General features: G+C 54.0%; 1 protein-coding gene across 6 annotated transcripts in view; it reads right to left on the bottom strand.

Annotated features, from left to right (window-relative positions):
• Positions 1 to 6607: 6607 nt before the first annotated feature.
• NCK2 (NCK adaptor protein 2) overlaps positions 6608 to 18375 on the bottom strand; it is a 138608-nt gene continuing 126840 nt past the window's right edge. For all 6 annotated transcript variants that reach the window (XM_080686992.1, XM_080686988.1, XM_080686990.1 and 3 more), the window contains one exon: positions 6608 to 7921. In XM_080686992.1, coding sequence (XP_080543118.1) covers positions 7727 to 7921 — 195 coding nt within the window. In that variant the 3' untranslated portion in view covers positions 6608 to 7726. The remainder of the gene's footprint in view (positions 7922 to 18375) is intronic.

The raw sequence follows: 18375 nt of genomic DNA, 5'->3' as shown, positions 1-18375 counted from the left end.
TTCTGTAAGATGATTCTGGAGATGGATGTTGGTGATGGCAGCATAACAATGTGAATGTGCTTAATGCCACTTAACTGTACACTTACAAATGATCAAGATAACTTTCATTATGTGTGTTTTGCCACAATTTTTTTAAAAAGGTCACAGATCACGTGTGGTGTCCACTTTGAGAGATTTCCCAGAAGTTCTGTGGTAGATTAGACAGAGAAGAAACAACAGCTCTACGGAATAAGACCCTGGCTCCTTCTCAGATGACCTGCAGTCTCTGTCAGGGACCGAGACGACAGAGCCAGGCCTGCTCCTCCACGGCTTGTGCTTGTGCGTGCGAACCGGCAAAATCAAAACGCTGCTGGAACTTTATAAAGAATGTACTCTTTATAGCCAACCTTTGATCATGTCAGTGTGCCCTTCGTAGTGTTTTAAATTGGGATTGGCTCAACTCTCGAGGACTTTATCTTATTTCATAGGCTCTCTTTTTTATTCAAATCAACAAATATTTATTAAGCAGCTACTGGATCCAGGGAGCACAGTCTTACGAACTCCGAGACAAGTTTCTAGGTTGTAACTTATGAAATGGCTAATATTCCATATTTGACCTGGTAAAAAGGCAATTTCATATGGTACAACCCAGAATGGCTGCTAGTCTGATGGGAGAGAAGGCACAGGTAGAAACCAGAGAAGTCGGCCAGCAACGACCACGCAGGTCCGGGTGCCAGAGCAGAGCTTCAAGGTCCCGGGGAGGGGCCATGTGACAAGGGAGCTGGGCATGGGGCTGGGCGCAGGGCTTGGCGAGCAGAGGAAAAGAACTGCTGAAGGAGTGAGCCGATGCAGGAAGCGTGTGCCCAGTTAGGCCTGTCTGCGAAATGGAGACAGGAGTTCTGATAAGGAGACTTGGAGGAACTGGCGCTCGAAGGGAAGTTGGAACGTTTTAGGAACCCAGCACTCAGCTTTCATCATCTCTGATGGGCAAAAGGGAGCTGAGGAGCCTTCCTTGCAATTAAGTGATGAGATGGAAGCAGAGACCCAGGAAGGAGAGATGGTGGAGGGAAGAAATTTTGTGAGGGCCGTGCAGTTAAAAGTTACCCTTTGGTTCTATTGCTGTACTAGTAGTATATGTTTTGCTCTTTTTGAGTATACGTTAGTAAGTGAGATTAGCTTGTTTATCTTTTTTCTCATTCTATCTAAATCTTGTTTGGGCATTAAATTTATACTAATCTCATTTTTAAGAAGTTGCTATTTAGGCCTTCACCAGTTGCTCAGTGGTTAGAGCAGCCGTGGGCAAACTATGGCCCACGGGCCAGATCCGGCCCGTTCGGCTGTTCTATCCAGCCCGCGGAGCCGAAAGAGCAGAGGGTTCTCTTGCTCTCCCCTCCGCTTCTTTACTTTGAATTTATATTAGTTCACACAAACACTCCATCCATGCTTTTGTTCCGGCCCTCCGGTCCAGTTTAAGAACCCATTGTGGCCCTCGAGTCAAAAAGTTTGCCCACCCCTGGGTTAGAGCATCAACCTGTGCACCAAAGGGTACCTATTTTGATTCCCCGTCAAGGGCACGTATCTTGGTTGTGAGTTCACCCCCTCCCCCCAATTGGAGCACCTGTGGGAGGCAACCAGTCGATTTATCTCTCTCGCATAGATGTTTCTCTCTCTCTCTCTCCCCCTGACCCTCCCTCCCTTCCACTCTAAGAAAGCACTGAAAAAAATATCCTCAGGTGAGAATTAACAACAACAACAAAAATTACTATTTAGTAGAGCAGAACAGAGTAAGCAAATAGACTAAGTTCCTGGTGGCTGAGAGTAGGAAACGATGTATTGGGGATGGAGAAGGACCTCACGCAGGATGAAGGTGGTGCAGGGCTGGGGGAGTTGTGCGGGTGCTAACTGAGGGCAGGAACCCGTGGTGGGGTGAGGAGGACGAGAATGGGGTGCGGATGGGAGCAGCACTGGGCTGACTAAACGCCACAAAGATAGAATTGGATCCAGGATTATGAAAGAAAAAAAGTGATGCGTGAACCTCAACCAGCCAAGCAAACATTCTCCAAGGGCAACATAAGGGCGCTTTCAGATATGAAAGGGCTCAGGGCAGGCACTCACTTCTCTCAGGCGGATTCACTCAGTGCTGTTAAATACCTACCGAGTGCCTGCTATGTGGCACACACTCTTGGGGTTCTGTTTGGGTTCCAGCAGTAACAAAACCAATCCCCCGACCTTTGTAGAACTTAGAAGCCGAGCTGAGTGTGTGTGTGTGTGTGGGGGGGGGGGGGGCATTGAACAGGTAGTAGGTGATAAGCATAATAAGTAAATGACCCTGGATGTTGGAAGCTGATAGGTGCTGTGGGATCAGCACAGTCAGAGGAGGCTTAACTGAGAAAGTTAAGAGTGTTTGATGATCTTGATCAGGATTCTGTTCTGTGGAAATTGACTTCATTTTTGAATTTGGCAATCATGTTTCTAATAGGCATTTTTTTATGAAAATATTAACTAAAGATAAATTATTTTCTAAAACCACCAGGAAACCAAGCAAAGCCCACAGCAGAGACGTTTCTCCTTACAGAAAGCAATGCTGCGTCTGAATTCCACCCGAGACTCCATGGAGTTCTGGGTTGAAATCATTTGCATACGGTGTCTCTGTGGTCCTGTAAGACGAGATGGTCTGCAGACTCGGATTACTAGGCTTATTTAGATAGGCATTTAGTGTATTAATATACTTCCCCTTTTCATTAAGATCATTTAAAAGCTGTAAAAATGGTCTCAGCATCAGTGTGCACAGCAGTTCACCTTATTTAAATATGTAATAATGTCCTATCACCCTGTGCAAGAAGTGTAGCTCTCACCAGTGTTCTGAGGCCATTTCATGTCAGGACGCGGTGGAGGTCACAGGCTGTCCAGGGGCAGACCTGCAGGTCAACGGGTTCGATGACCATGAAGATAGGACCACGGCCTATCTGTTCTCACCCTCACCCATCAGTGGAGCTCGAGGACAAGCTCTGGGCCTCTGGTTCCCAACTTTGTTGCACAACTTGGTCCCCACACTGAAGAGCTGGCCAAATGCCCACCCCTGGGTAGGAGGCCATGCCTTGTAGGAGCTGTCAAAGTTCCCTTTCATACCAGCTGGGGCTCATCCACCTCCAGCAGTAACTTCCTGTCCAGCAACAGGACCCCGCAAGACAGAACATGCTGAGTCCTCCCAGCCAGCTTGTGTGGCTGGTGGCTGTGATTAGCGACATCCAATGGAGGTTAAGGCAAATGACTGTTTTAAAAATAGATTGTTTTAGGCACCCGGTACCGGACAGTTCTCTTTGCAGGATCCAAAGAAAGGACACGCTATGGAAAATGTCAGTCACATGAGAGCATGCACAGGACGGTGGGGGCAAGGGGTTTCCCCAAAGTTAAGTAGCCCAGAGCGGCACCCCAGTGCAGGCCCCGAGCACCCACATGAGACTCTTCAGGGAGCAGTCAGCAGGCAGATGTCCGCCCCGCGCCTCTGCCACAGGAGGGCGAGCCGCGTGGGGGGCATTTGCTCGCACCTGGAACGACTAGCCTCTGGGTCTGCGTGAGCTGCTTGTTTAGAACAGCAGCAGCTTCCTCACAGCAGAGGCGATGCCGCCTGCTGAGCAGAGGGTCTTAGGCACTGAGTGTTTGCACCCCCCAAATTCTCATGTGGCAGTCTAATCCCCAATGTGATGGGCTTTGGGAGGTAACTGGGGAAGCCCTACAAACAGAACCAGTGCCCTGAGGAAGGCCGGGGGCCGGCTGGCCCTCCCACCAGGTTGGACCACGGAGGAGGGTCCCGCCCGAACTAGACTGTGCTGGCGCCCCGACCTTGCATTGCCAGATTTAAAACGGGGCAAAGGTTTTCTGGACATTGGTTGCCTTATTCAACGTTCAATACTTAATGGCCACTGTGTTGCCAGCTCAGGCTGAGAAATGCAAGGACCTCCCGCCCCAGGAGCAGGGAGGCGTTCCGCCCCATCTCGAAGATGCTTCTCCACCGGGACTCGCCTTAGGGGTGTGACGCGAATCTTAGCTCCCCAGGGAAGAACGGAAGGGCCGTGCGTGGTGAGGCCCGGGTGGCCGAGGGGCCACACATGTCCATGAGTTTCTCGGAGCAACGCTTCTTTAAATGTGGAAGAGCCTAATAGCTGCACCGTGGGTGGTTTGGCGCTGAGACCCCAAGGCCAGGAGCAGAGGGCCTGAAGGGCCCTGGTCTGGCAGCAGCCCTGGGGGAGCTGGGAGAAGGAGGCACCGATGAGTTCCCGCCAGGGAGGAAAGAGGTCCAGGAGGCTCCGGGCCGCATGGGAGGCCTGGCTTCGTGGACGCGGGTGGGGTAGCACGTAACAAGTTTACCCAGTGCTCCCCCAGCGGATCCTCTCCACTTGGAGGACGCAAATGGGAGCAGCCCACCTACTCGTGAGCGAGCAGCCGGGGAAGCTGACACCTCTGCCCAAAGCCCACAGCCAAGGACAGCCGGCGCTCCCTCCCACGCGGGCTGTGGGCAGGAGCGGCCATGTCAGGATGAGGGATGCTGCTAGCGGGACAGCAGCTGGCACCGGGCAAGGAGTTACTTAGTGTATCGCTGACACTGATCACACAGCAACAACAAATAAAGCCTAACTGCTGGGTTCTAGTGAGAGGACGCCAAAACCCAGCCTGTACTTATTGGCAAGTAATAACGTAAATCAATTCTTTCAAACATTCCTATCCTCTAAATTCTGAACTTTGGTCTTAAGGAGTTATTGGTAGAAAAGTAAATTATAAACCAACAAGCACATAGAAACCACAGACCAATTTGTACTTTTACCAAGATGCTTTTTTGGAAATGTGAGAGTTTCAGTGGATGCAAAGATTCTAATTTAAGATTTTAGTTTGTGATGCACCTCGGAAGAAGAGATGGACAGGTTAGCTCCCTAGAAACAGGAGTGAATGGCACTGGGTGAGCGACGTGCGGAGGGCTGGGGTGTTCTGCACTGATTAGGGGGCTGTCCGTGAAAAATGAGGGCAGTCAGTGGAAGGAAATGGACCGTCACACGACTAAGAAATGAATGACCTTGAATATCCCCCGCTGTCTGCAGAGGCAGGGAGCAGCAACACAAGCCCTGCCCAGGGACACTCTGGGCGTGCCGGAGGGGACGGCAGTGGTGCCGCTTGGACACAGGCAGTCCACACACCAAACCATGCGGGCCCTTGCCTGGCATCTCCTTCCACCACACCATCGAAACTTCGCCTGGCCTCAGTGCCCGCCCACTGGCCCACCTGCTGCCAGGCCACCCCGGGCGCTGCGTCCTTCATAGAGATAAGTCTGACCCACCCGGCGGCTGGAGGACTCTCTCACAGCAGCTTGGGACAAGACTGAAAATAACTGTCAATCACAACTGTAAGCCTTCAAGTTCCTGAAGCCAAAACACGCATCTGTCCCGTGTCCTGCTTGTTTCTTCCCGAATTGCTGTGTGTACACTCAGTCTGTCTGTATCCTGGCACTTGCTCTCTAGAGCAGCGATTTGCAACCTTTCCATCTCAGGCCACGTAAACTAGTTACTAAAATTCTACAGCACACCAAAAAACATATTAGTTTGCTAATCTGACCAAAAAAAATAAATGTAATTTTGATTGATTTATGAAAAATAATAATAGTAATTACCTACCTTTTTTGCTCCAAAGTGACTTTTCAAAAAAATCAGGTGCCTATACTTGTACACAAGGATTTCTGGTACCAAGAATTAACCAAGCAGATGCAACCTTATTAATGCGATGTGACCGATAAGATGCAATTCTATGACATGACCTATATGTTTATGGTTCAAGACAGGGCATTCACACTGTTGTTGTCATTTTTTAATCTGACAATCTAGGGGAAAGAGGTCAGTTCTCTGACTGAATAGGCAGGCATTGCATGCCTTAAAAATTCTTGCGACACGCCGGTGTCCTCAGCACAGCAGTTGAGAACCCTCACCTACAGGGATTCTCGCGTGAGGACAAAATGTGATACCCACAGTGAGACCAGGAGGAGTGGGAGGAGTCGTTCCTTCCACGGAGACAGCAGTGAACCAACGTGCTTTGTCTAAGTCATCATCTGCCCCATTCAGCTGGATGTCTATGTTATATACTGTGTGGCCCCAACCAAGGGCATCAGACACCAAACTTCCAATTTATTATCAAATTTCTAATGTATGTCAATGGCAACAAAAAGGCACACTGACTCCCAGGGAACAGGGATGACAGACCACATGCAGATGCCACGCGATGCCTTGTTTCTCCTGGACGCGAGGCTGGTGGGAAGGGCGCCCCACCATGCACCAGCCACGCCCCTGGCGCAGGGACGCGGTGCCTTCCTCCCCCATCTGTATAATGGGGATGATAGCAGCACCCACCTCCCGAGTGAGCGGAGTAAGGCGAGTGCAGAGGGAAGCTGAGTTAGGGGCCTAGCTGATGACTGTGGTTTCACGAGGTAACTTATTATTCCACTAGAGAGATGAGGTGGTAGAGAAGGAAACCATGCTGTAATGTCGTGTGCGACTCCTCTCAGACAGTTCCCTTCAGGGTTCAGCAAATTCTGCTGAGCCTCCAGTCACAGAGTCAGTTCCCCAAGACACACACACAGTCTTGTCATAATGCTTTTTTTATTACAATATCCAAAAAACTGAGTATGCAAGTTGAGGAGGTCTCAAGACCCCTTCTTTGACTGTAGGAATGTGCCATCTCAAGATAGTATATTTAAACTATAAAGAAGTTCAAATGTAAAGAAAAAAGAAAACAAACGTTCTGTGTGTCTTTTCCTACCAATTACATATTCCTTTGTACACCCTGAAAAACCCTGTAAAGGAAATAATATATATATAAAATATATATATGCATATATTGTGTGTGTGTGTGTGTGTGTGTGTGTGTGTGTCAAGTGTTGGTAGCTTCCCTTCCCCACAGATCAGCTGTTTTCCTTAATCAACTGTATTAGTGTCAACAAATGGCTACAGACACCTATCACGTGGAGAATTAAATACAGAACTGTGAATTCAAACACGCCGAAGGGCAAGAGGAAAAGCACTATGTGGATGGCACACCTGGGGGTAAATCACCAAACGTCTCTTTCCGAGCTGCGGTCCCTCTTGCAGATGGACCTTCAGGAAAACCCTTCCTTATTGCAAGCACAGCCCCAAAGGCACTGGGCAGCTTCCTCACTGCTGCCTCCCTGGTGGCTCCAGGATTGCTTCCAGCAGATGGTCCACTCCTGGAGAGCCCGGGTGCCAGGGAAGGGCTAAGGGCTGGGCAGGGACTGCTGGGGAGTGGGGCCTCCGCCTGTGCTGCCGGGATCAGAGCCCAGCGCTCGCAAGGCCCCGGGAGTGCGCTGTGGGTCACTCCATCACGGGCAGCTTCCGTGCGTTCCCGCTGCACCGTGTCTTCTCACTGCGGGTGCTGACGGCAGGAACAGGTTGAACAGACTAAGGCTGTTTCCAACTGAGCAGAAATAAAGAGAACAAACTCGCCCCTCCTCCGCCTCCCTTCTCTACACCGGCCAGGAGCAGGTGGCCTTGGACATGGAGGGAGGGCCTGGGGTGGCAAACAGGAGGCAGGTGGAGACAATGGCCTGGACAGAGAGATCGGCCAGGCAGAGGAAGCCAACGGGACCGAGTGGGCAGTGCAGAGGGGCCGCCCGGCCACGTCTTCTCAGGGCCACCTCGCGGCTTGGGGAGTGAGTGCGGTACCAGGCTGGAGGCGGCAGGGCGGGCAGGTGTCACTGGAGCGCCCGCACGAGGTAGAGCTTCTCCCCGTGCTCGCTGGTGAAGATGGGGGCCTTTTTGTAGTGCTCCACCAGCTCGTCCATGGTGTGGAACCGCCGCTGCCCGATGCAGTAGACGCTGTCCACGAGCTGCACCTTGAAGTGTTTGTTCTTCCCTGACGCTTTGAGAGACACGGAGAAGTCACTGGGCTGGGGAGGCAAGAGACACACGTTAGCCTGGCCGGGCCTGGGCGGGGGCGGGCTTCGCTCCCAGAGCCTCAGCTGCTGGTCATGCCCAACGACTTGGGGATTACCGCCCAAATCTTTCACTCATCCAAACCCAGACCGCACACAGCTCAGCAGCCAGTTCTGTCCCAGGAACTGACTATAGAGTAAAAGGAACGAATGGCACCTGCTGTTTGGGAGGACCCGGTGGCCGTCCAAGGCTCTGGAGTTCTGAATAGGAGAAAAGTGAAATTTTGCTTCCCACAGTTTTGCTGTTGAATGTATTTCAGTTCTTTCAAAACTGGAGCTTTGTTACGGAATGTACGGTCCAGTGTTAGCCTGGATGCTGATGGGACCTACCTGATTTTTTCATTTCCCAAGCTACTTTTTATAAACTGGGAATTTTAAAAAAGGGGCTTGTACATAGACAACAGCTAAAATATTTTCTTCTCCTGACTTCTCCCACTATTAGATATTCAACCATCAAAACGTTCTAATCTGCCCCAGCTGCTTGGGGTCCGTGGTTAGGACATCGGCCCTCACACCAAAGGGTCTTGGGTTCAATTCCCAGTCAAGGGCATGTGCCTGGGTTGCAGGTTCAGTCCCTGGCCCCGGTTGGGACATGTGCAGGAGGTAACCAATCGATGTTTCTCTCTCTGTCTCTCCCCTTACCTTTCACTCTCTCTAAAAATCAATGGAAAAAAAAAATATCCTCAGGTGAGGATTAACAAAAACAACAACAACAAAAGCTCTAATTCTAAGCTATTTAAAAAGGAAAACTTTAAGAGCAGTGGGAAATTCTGGTTGCATTTTAAACACGGATCATAAAACCCCAGAGGGGCTGTACATTGGTTCAAGCAAAGATTTTATTGAGAGATGTTTAAATTTGTGATATGTCAGTGCCACACTTATAATTGAATATATTTTAGAAAGACATCATTACTTGTATTAAAATTAGTCTTTTATCTCATTTATTGAAAAATATGCAGAAGATATTAAGAATGTTCTTTAGGGAAAAATTGATTAGCTCAATAAAGAACAATTATTTATTTGATACTAACTACACAGCAGACAGGCCATGCCCTGGTACTGTGTACATGTGTGTGCACTGTGTGTATGTGTGTGTACTGGCGCTGTGTACGTGTGTGTGCCATGCACAGTACGTGTGCTGACCGTCCAGTGGGGAGACAGATAATAAAAATAAAAAGTTGCAAACTGTGGTGGGCTTTATGAAGAGGAAGGAGAGAACACCGAGGTAGGCCAGGCTAATTTAAACACGAGTGTGGGGGCAGGAAAGGCTCCTGAGGAAACTGGGGGAGCCACACTGTGTGAGGGTGGGGTGCTGGGGAGTGTGGAACTGGGCACCGGTGAAGAGAGGGAGGGAAGGGCCAGCCTCTTCAGAGGCATCGTGGCCAGCGGAGGTGGAGGGATGCTGGCCTCCCTCAATGGCCTCAGAAGAAAACCCAGCTGCCCCCACCCCTCTTGTGACCCCCAGTTGCTCCTCCTCATCCCCTCATCCCCTCTTGGCCGTGTCACCTGGCCCTCCTTACAAAGAGATCCAATCAATGAGAGAAAGCATGCGCCATCCCCAGTCTCGTTTTCCCTCCTGTTCCTGTAGCTCTTTGAGCCCTTTCCCCATCCTTGGTCAACCGCTCCTGCAAGGCTCAGCTCAGAGGTCTCCTGAGGATGCCTCCTCACTCCCCAACAAGACAGGCTCTTCCCAGGCCTGGGTGAGGTGCGCCGTGGCAGGCCCAGCATGTGCCAGCCGTGGCTCTGGCCCAACCGCCCACACCCACGCCCATCCCTTCATCGTGATCCTCACTGAATCTCTAGACCAGGTCTCAGCTCTCCCGACACTCAGGACTCACTGCTGCTGAGGACACAGCCCAGCCCCTGCTGGGCCTCCACTACAGGGCAGCGTTCGCCAGCGTCCTGCCATGGTTTGTTAGGCCGAGTTTACAAACATTTGATAAAAGTGAGAGAATCTTGCAGAGCAAGAGCTAACCCATATAAACAAATGAATGACAACTCAAGGAAATGGGGTCTCAGAGAGCTCATCCTGGGACGGGCCCTGACACCCACCAGCCATGCCCGTTAGCACAGGAGAATCAAAGCAACAACTGTATTTACGGCTTGTGGCTCGCTCTGCCCAAGACAGACCCAACGGAACAAGCCTTGGGGGCCGGCGGGGGATGGAGCTCAGGAGACAGGAAGGCTGGTCTCTGCTAGGCTGTACCTTATCTTCAGGGTCATGGCCACAGAAGGTGGGGGGGCGCGGGTCAGCAGGGAGTGGGAGGAGAACACAGACCTTGAAAACTATATTGCCAATTCAGACTCTTAGAAACGAGTCATCAGGAACGCTGACGTCACAGATGACCCAGCCCTATCGACATGGTATTCTAAAGCACAAAGCGGCGTTTTAAGCAATCATGCGATCACACAGTTCGCAAATCTGGATTATTTTCACAGGCCCGAGCCACCAGCCGGAGGGAAGTGGCCTCACTGTCCTCGCACTGCCGTCCGAGCCGCTGTGTGGCTCTCGGAGCAGGACAGACGGCCCTCCCTGCTGCGCCCAGGACAGGGCCCGCAGCACCCACATAGCATCCCTAGCATTTAGACCAGAACGCTCACACCGCGCAGTAGGCAGCAGATACTAGCACAGCTGTGACTGCTCCCAGGGCTCCAGCGTTCCTAAAACAGTGTGTAGTTTCAAGCTCCTATTATTTTTATCATATGCCCATTCTGAGCCAGAAGTTTCTGCCTTCTTAGAGCAAAATGGAGGGCAATCTCCTTCACAGTTTGGCACGAGCAGGCACTGAGTTAGTTTCATAGATACTTTAATTCAATCACAGCCATGGCGGCACCGTGCTGAGTACGACATGAGCAAGTCAGAGTGAGACTATGGTAGGCCTGACGTTACTTACCAAATGATCAACAGTGGCTTTCTGGACAGGGAAGTTTGCTTTTAATCTAAGCTCCTTAGTTTTACACCATGGGCACTGTGTGCATAGCAGAGGACAGAGAACCGCCAGGTTCAGCAAGCAGGCATGCCGAACATGCAGGAATTCTCAGTTCAGCCCGAGCAGACTCCTATCTCTGCACTCAAATGCCCGGCTCCACATTCCCACCAAACAGCTCCACGTGGCCTGGAGACGAACATGCCTGGGGAGCACTGTCAGCAGCACCTGGCAACTGCCCCCCAGACCCAGGGAATCAGAAACTCGGGGTAGGGCCCCCCAGACCCAGGGAATCAGAAACTCGGGGTAGGGCTCGGCCACCTGTGTTTTAACCTCCAGCAACTTCTTTTTTTTTTTTTTTTTGTTAATCCTCACCTGAGGGTGTGTTTCCATTGATTTTTAGAGAGTGGAAGGGAGGGGGAGAGTCAGAGAGAGAAACATCCATGTGAGACAGACACAGTGAGTGATAGGGTTGCCTCTTGTACTTGCACCTATCAGGGCGGGGATTGAGCCTGCACCAGAGTACCTGCCCTTGACCAGAATTGAACCAATGGCCCTAGTCTGCAAGGCGATGCTCTATCCACTGAACCAACTGGCTAGGGCTCAATCTGGTGTTACTGAGCCCTCCAGGGGCTGCTGACACAGCTGCAGAACAGAAATGAAATTGGGGCCAACCACCACAGTGTTTCCCATGGTCGGAACCGGAGAAAAGGTGTGAATGTCACTCATGGGCTCTGCACCCCCCAAAGGAGGGCGTTCCATGGCCAACCTCCCCACAGCTGCAGATGCCTTTCTGATTCTCAGCCCTGCAGCAGACACTGCAGGGGTGCCTGCGGGGACAGCAGACACTGCAGGGGGGGGGGTGCCTGTGGGACAGCAGACATTGCGGGGGGGCGGGGTGCCTGTGGGACAGCAGACACTGCGGGGGGGGTGCCTGTGGGACAGCAGACACTGCGGGGGGGGGTGCCTGTGGGACAGCAGACACTGCGGGGGGTGGTGCCTGTGGGACAGCAGACATTGCGGGGGGGGGGTGCCTGTGGGACAGCAGACACTGCGGGGGGTGCCTGTGGGACAGCAGACACTGCGGGGGGGGGGTGCCTGTAGGACAGCAGACACTGCGGGGGGGGGTGCCTGTAGGACAGCAGACATTGCGGGGGGGGGGGTGCCTGTGGGACAGCAGACACTGCGGGGGGGCGGGGTGCCTGTGGGACAGCAGACACTGCGGGGGGGGTGCCTGTGGGACAGCAGACACTGCGGGGGGTGCCTGTGGGACAGCAGACATTCCGGGGGGGGGTGCCTGTGGGACAGCAGACACTGCGGGGGGGGGTGCCTGTGGGACAGCAGACACTGCGGGGGGGGGTGCCTGTGGGACAGCAGACACTGCGGGGGGGGTGCCTGTGGGACAGCAGACACTGTGGGGGGGGGGGTGCCTGTGGGACAGCAGACATTGCGGGGAGGTGCCTGTGGGACAGCAGACACTGCGGGGGGGGGTGCCTGTGGGACAGCAGACACTGCGGGGGGGGGGTGCCTGTGGGACAGCAGACATTGCGGGGGGGGTGCCTGTGGGACAGCAGACATTGCGGGGGGGGGTGCCTGTGGGACAGCAGACATTGCGGGGGGGGGTGCCTGCGGGGACAGCAGACATTGCGGGGGGGGTGCCTGTGGGACAGCAGACATTGCGGGGGGGGGTGCCTGTGGGACAGCAGACATTGCGGGGGGGGGGTGCCTGTGGGACAGCAGACATTGCGGGGGGGGGGTGCCTGTGGGACAGCAGACACTGCGGGGGGGGGTGCCTGTGGGACAGCAGACATTGCGGGGGGGGTGCCTGTGGGACAGCAGACACTGCGGGGGGGGGGGTGCCTGTGGGACAGCAGACACTGCGGGGGGTGCCTGTGGGACAGCAGACACTGCGGGGGGGGGTGCCTGTGGGACAGCAGACACTGCGGGGGGGGGGTGCCTGTGGGACAGCAGACATTGCGGGGGGGGGTGCCTGTGGGACAGCAGACACTGCGGGGGAGGGTGCCTGTGGGACAGCAGACATTGCGGGGGGGGTGCCTGTGGGACAGCAGACACTGCGGGGGGGGGGTGCCTGTGGGACAGCAGACACTGCGGGGGGTGCCTGTGGGACAGCAGACACTGCGGGGGGGGGTGCCTGTGGGACAGCAGACACTGCGGGGGGGGGGGGTGCCTGTGGGACAGCAGACACTGCGGGGGGTGCCTGTGGGACAGCAGACATTGCGGGGGGGGTGCCTGTGGGACAGCAGACACTGCGGGGGGGGTGCCTGCGGGGACAGCAGACACTGCGGGGGGTGCCTGTGGGACAGCAGACACTGCGGGGGGGGGTGCCTGCGGGGACAGCAGACATTGCGGGGGGTGCCTGTGGGACAGCAGACACTGCGGGGGGGGGTGCCTGTGGGACAGCAGACACTGCGGGGGGGTGCCTGTGGGACAGCAGACACTGCGGGGGGGGGGGGTGCCTGCGGGGACAGCAGACACTGCGGGCGGGGGGGTGCCTGTGGGACAGCAGACACTGCGGGGCGGGGGGTGCCTGTGGGACAGCAGACATTGCGGGGGGTGCCTGCGGGGACAGCAGACACTGCGGGGGGGGTGCCTGTGGGACAGCAGACACTGCGGGGGGGGGGTGCCTGTGGGACAGCAGACATTGCGGGGGGTGCCTGCGGGGACAGCAGACACTGCGGGGGGGGGGTGCCTGTGGGACAGCAGACACTGCGGGGGGGGGTGCCTGCGGGGACAGCAGACACTGCGGGGGGTGCCTGTGGGACAGCAGACACTGCGGGGGGTGCCTGTGGGACAGCAGACATTGCGGGGGGTGCCTGCGGGGACAGCAGACATTGCGGGGGGTGCCTGTGGGACAGCAGACATTGCGGGGGGTGCCTGTGGGACAGCAGACACTGCGGGGGGTGCCTGTGGGACAGCAGACATTGCGGGGGGGGGGTGCCTGTGGGACAGCAGACACTGCGGGGGGGGGGTGCCTGTGGGACAGCAGACATTGCGGGGGGGGGGTGCCTGTGGGACAGCAGACACTGCGGGGGGGGGGTGCCTGTGGGACAGCAGACACTGCGGGGGGTGCCTGTGGGACAGCAGACATTGCGGGGGGGGTGCCTGTGGGACAGCAGACACTGCGGGGTGGGGTGCCTGTGGGACAGCAGACACTGCGGGGGGGGAGGTGCCTGTGGGACAGCAGACATTGCGGGGGGTCCCTGTGGGACAGCAGACACTGCGGGGGGGGGGTGCCTGCGGGGACAGCAGACATTGCGGGGGGTGCCTGTGGGACAGCAGACACTGCGGGGGGGGGTGCCTGCGGGGACAGCAGACATTGCGGGGGGTGCCTGTGGGACAGCAGACATTGCGGGGGGTGCCTGCGGGGACAGCAGACATTGCGGGGGGTGCCTGTGGGACAGCAGACACTGCGGGGGGTGCCTGTGGGACAGCAGACATTGCGGGGGGTGCCTGTGGGACAGCAGACATTGCGGGGGGTGCCTGTGGGACTGCAGACACTGCGGGGGGGGGGTGCCTGTGGGACAGCAGACACTGCGGGGGGGGGTGCCTGTGGGACAGCAGACACTGCGGGGGGTGCCTGTGGGACAGCAGACATTCCGGGGGGGGTGCCTGTGGGACAGCAGACACTGCGGGGGGTGCCTGTGGGACAGCAGACACTGCGGGGGGTGCCTGTGGGACAGCAGACACTGCGGGGGGTGCCTGTGGGACAGCAGACATTCCGGGGGGGGTGCCTGTGGGACAGCAGACACTGCGGGGGGGGGGGTGCCTGTGGGACAGCAGACACTGCGGGGGGGGGTGCCTGTAGGACAGCAGACACTGCGGGGGGGGGGGGGTGCCTGTGGGACAGCAGACACTGCGGGGGGGGGTGCCTGTGGGACAGCAGACATTGCTGGGGGTGCCTGTGGGACAGCAGACACTGCGGGGGGGGGTGCCTGTGGGACAGCAGACACTGCTGGAGAATGTTACAGTCTCTTCCCTCCAAATTGAGCCGGTCCAGGACGGCCCGACTCAATTTGGAGGGAAGAGACTGGAACGCTCTGCTTCTAGAGACAGGGTGCAAGGCGGGCCATTCTGAGGCGGGCAGCTCCACAGCCTTGCCCATGGCTGCTGTGGCCCTGCTGGGCCTGGCTTTCTGGGGGTTCCGGATGTTTTGAGCCCTGTGCAGTCACCTCACAAGTGGTGGTGTACTAATATTAAGATTAAGGACTGTAAACTTAAGCTTCTCAAAACACGTTCTTGCTTGAATATCTATGCTGAGAAAGGGCGCCAACTCAGCATTCTTTCGCACAGGCTCTAGTTTTGGGGTGACACTGATCTGAAGACACAGGCCCTATAGGGCAGTGACCATGGGCTGTCCACACTGGCACTGGGCAGAGACTGGTGAGGGCCCTCACCGAGGCCACCATGCACATGCTCCTGAGGTGGAGCGGCCGCTGGACGGGAGCTCCTCCCGGCTGGTGGGACAGACGCAGGAACTACTGCTTGTCCAAGAGCTACATCCGCCAGAGCTGGGCCCACAGAGGCACGTGAAAGAAGAACCCCACAGAACCTAAAACAGGCAGCACTGACATGCACTGCCCAGGGCAGGCTACGGCAGCACAGAAATGGTCACCGTAAATTGAAGGCGCAGCTCTTACTCGTGGGCGGTGGTGCTGCCAGCGGGCTGACGTGGGTGTGGCCGCAGCTTCCCGAGGGCCAGGAGGAAACGTCCTGTTCTTGACCCTGACCTGGGCCCTATTTCTTGACCTTCTTCACCTGGTAAACTAGTACTTCTTAAATTGTTGTCCCCCATCACTACAGTCAACTGGAAGGCTACCTTGCTGTTGCTTTCTGTTTGTTTCAATGTGTTGTCCAGCTGTTCTGCTGTTTCGGCAGAAGAGTGAGCCCACATTGCCAGGAGGGGAGTGGTCATGTGACCCTGCACAAGCCGTGCCTGCCCACCCTCGGGTGTCTATGAGCTCCAGTGCTGAGAGGCAGCATGCTGGTTGCATACAGGCTCTGCAACAGGCTGCCTGGGCCACAGCCTGGCTCCTTTGTTTAGCGGCTCTGGGACCTTGTGCAAACTTCCCCACAGTTGCCTGCTTCCGTCTTCACACTGTGGAACAGATAACATCTGAAACCAGGACAGACTGGGACAGTTTAATAAATGTCAGGAGTACAACATCTTTGGGGAATATTAAGCAAACACTGTCATTTAGTGGCCCTTCTTTAAGTTCCTTTTATGAAACTATCAAGAGAGCGCACAGTATATCATCAATTTTTAAAAAGGTTTCTTTCCATTAAAATCCCTAGAAAACGGGGATTTTCCTAAACTAACTGGACAAGGTCTCCACCCTCCGCAGAAATGCACCTTTTACTTCATTTGTGATCACGCGTTCTCAGCACCAGTGTAGACCTGTCTCTCCTGTTAGGCTCCAAGCTTCCTGAGGCTCATTCCTACTTCACTTTCATACATTCTTTTTAAAAATCCTTACCCGAGGATTTTTCCCCATTGTTTTCATTTTTAAGAGAAAGGGGAGAGGAGGGAAGAGGGAGGGGGGAGAGAGAGAGAGAAACATCCATGTGAGAGGGGCACATCGATAACCAGCCAGCGCTCATTTCTGTATATGCTGGGGGAAAGCAGGGCCTGGCACACAGTGGGTGCACTATAGATGGTTGCTGAACTAATTGGCAAAGGTATGCCTGGGAGGCTGTACATACCCGTTCCATGTGACCCTCGTATCTTTGAGGCTTCCAGATTTTCAGCAGGAAATAAACACTAGCAATAGGATTTCTCTTTGAACAGCAAATGGGAAAGCAGGGTTTCCTGAACTTTAGTGTTCACTTCGCCTCTCTTGTCAGAGCCCTGCTTTCTATCTGGGGTCTGTACTATTTGTTTTTTGCTATGTGACAAATCACCCCCTAACTCAGTGGCTTAAACAGCAACATTGGTAATTGCCATTTCTGTGGCTCAGGACTTTGCCTTAAACCTTGAACTAGAACCATCCAGCTCCTGATTTAACTCCACATCCCCACATGGGAGCAGCAGTCAAGACACTGGCTGAGGCTGCAGCCATCTGCGGGCTCCACTGGGGATAGAGGATCGGCGTCAGACGTGGTTCACGCCTGGCCTCTCTGTGGGGCCGCTTGCTTCTTCACAACGTGGCAGCTCCCCCCAATATCAAGTGATCCAAGAGAGTGATGCCACGTGCCTTTTGTGGCCCAGTCCTGAAAGCCACCTATCATGACTCCACCACCCTCTAATCATGGTGGTGAGTCAGCAAGTCCAGCCCCTGCTGAAGGGAGGCGACCAGGCCTCCTGCTTTGAAGGACGGACATCAAAGAAGTTGTGGACATCTTTCTGAGCCATCACAGGTACCACACTTGGCTAAAACCTTCCTTAGCTGGACTAGAATCTAATAGACTCAGTCCTGTACCTTCTTTTCAGATTTGAAACATCTACTTTCTATTCCCCACTTCAATTCTAATCTTTGTGCTTCCTCTCATTGTCCAAGTTTTCCTACCTTTTCCTTCTCCAAACACTACACTTAATCGGTATAATTTCTCTTTGCTGAATACTGTGCCAACTTTTCAAATATTCTAACATCAGATCACTTCCTGTTACTGTCTTCTCTCTGACTATTCCTTTTAGGAATGATTTCTATTCTCACAGTTTTTGAACCAGAGGTTCTGAAGGATTATCAGTTAGTAAAGCCATTCATTCCACCCTTCTTAGGAAGTCATTTTCCAAGTGGAATATGAAGACAGTTAATAGGTAGAAAAACCAAGATTTTATTTATTATCATTATTTTTGTTTAGGTTTTAGGTCCCATATCTGAGTGTAATCCCTGTAAGTACAAGAGCCTGATTTAATTCCACATTCCCACATGGGAGCAGAGGAGGCGTCAATAAATGCACCCACTATGCATTCACAATTTGATCATGTCTTCCACTGTCCATTCCTTCAGGCAATTCTTACAGCTCACTGCTTTGCAGTTTCACCTCACGAGTGAGTACTTCTAGAAAAGCAAACCTACTGAGAGCCGTAGGTAATCTCCTTTATTTCTCCTCCACCACCCAGAGCATACATATTACTATGACTGTCCTCTAAGCACACGGCTGGAGATAAGTCCCAGGGGAGGGAGGGACCTTGTCCCAGGCAGTCCTGCTTCTTAAACAACCTTACAACTTCTATTTATCTTTTACTTCAGAATTTGTGGAAAGATGAGAGAAATGCCCTTGGTGTGGCTCACCAAGCTGCCCAGGTGAACTCTGGACCCATTTCTGACCCCGCTGCTCTTTGATCAACGACTCACACCTGAGGCGTTTAACACTCTTCCTTAGCCAAGGCGGTGCCATCCTTTCCTTTCAGTTGGTAAATAGCTATTTTCCTGTATCTGTGACTTCTTTAAGGAAGGCACTCTTTTACCCAGAAAAGTAGTTCCTTTACCTAAACAATTTGCGAACCAACGGGTTAGAGGC

This window comes from Plecotus auritus (genome assembly GCF_963455305.1).
Source record: "Plecotus auritus genome assembly, chromosome: 8".
NCBI lineage: Eukaryota > Metazoa > Chordata > Mammalia > Chiroptera > Vespertilionidae > Plecotus > Plecotus auritus.
This window is presented reverse-complemented; position numbering and strand designations above follow the sequence as displayed.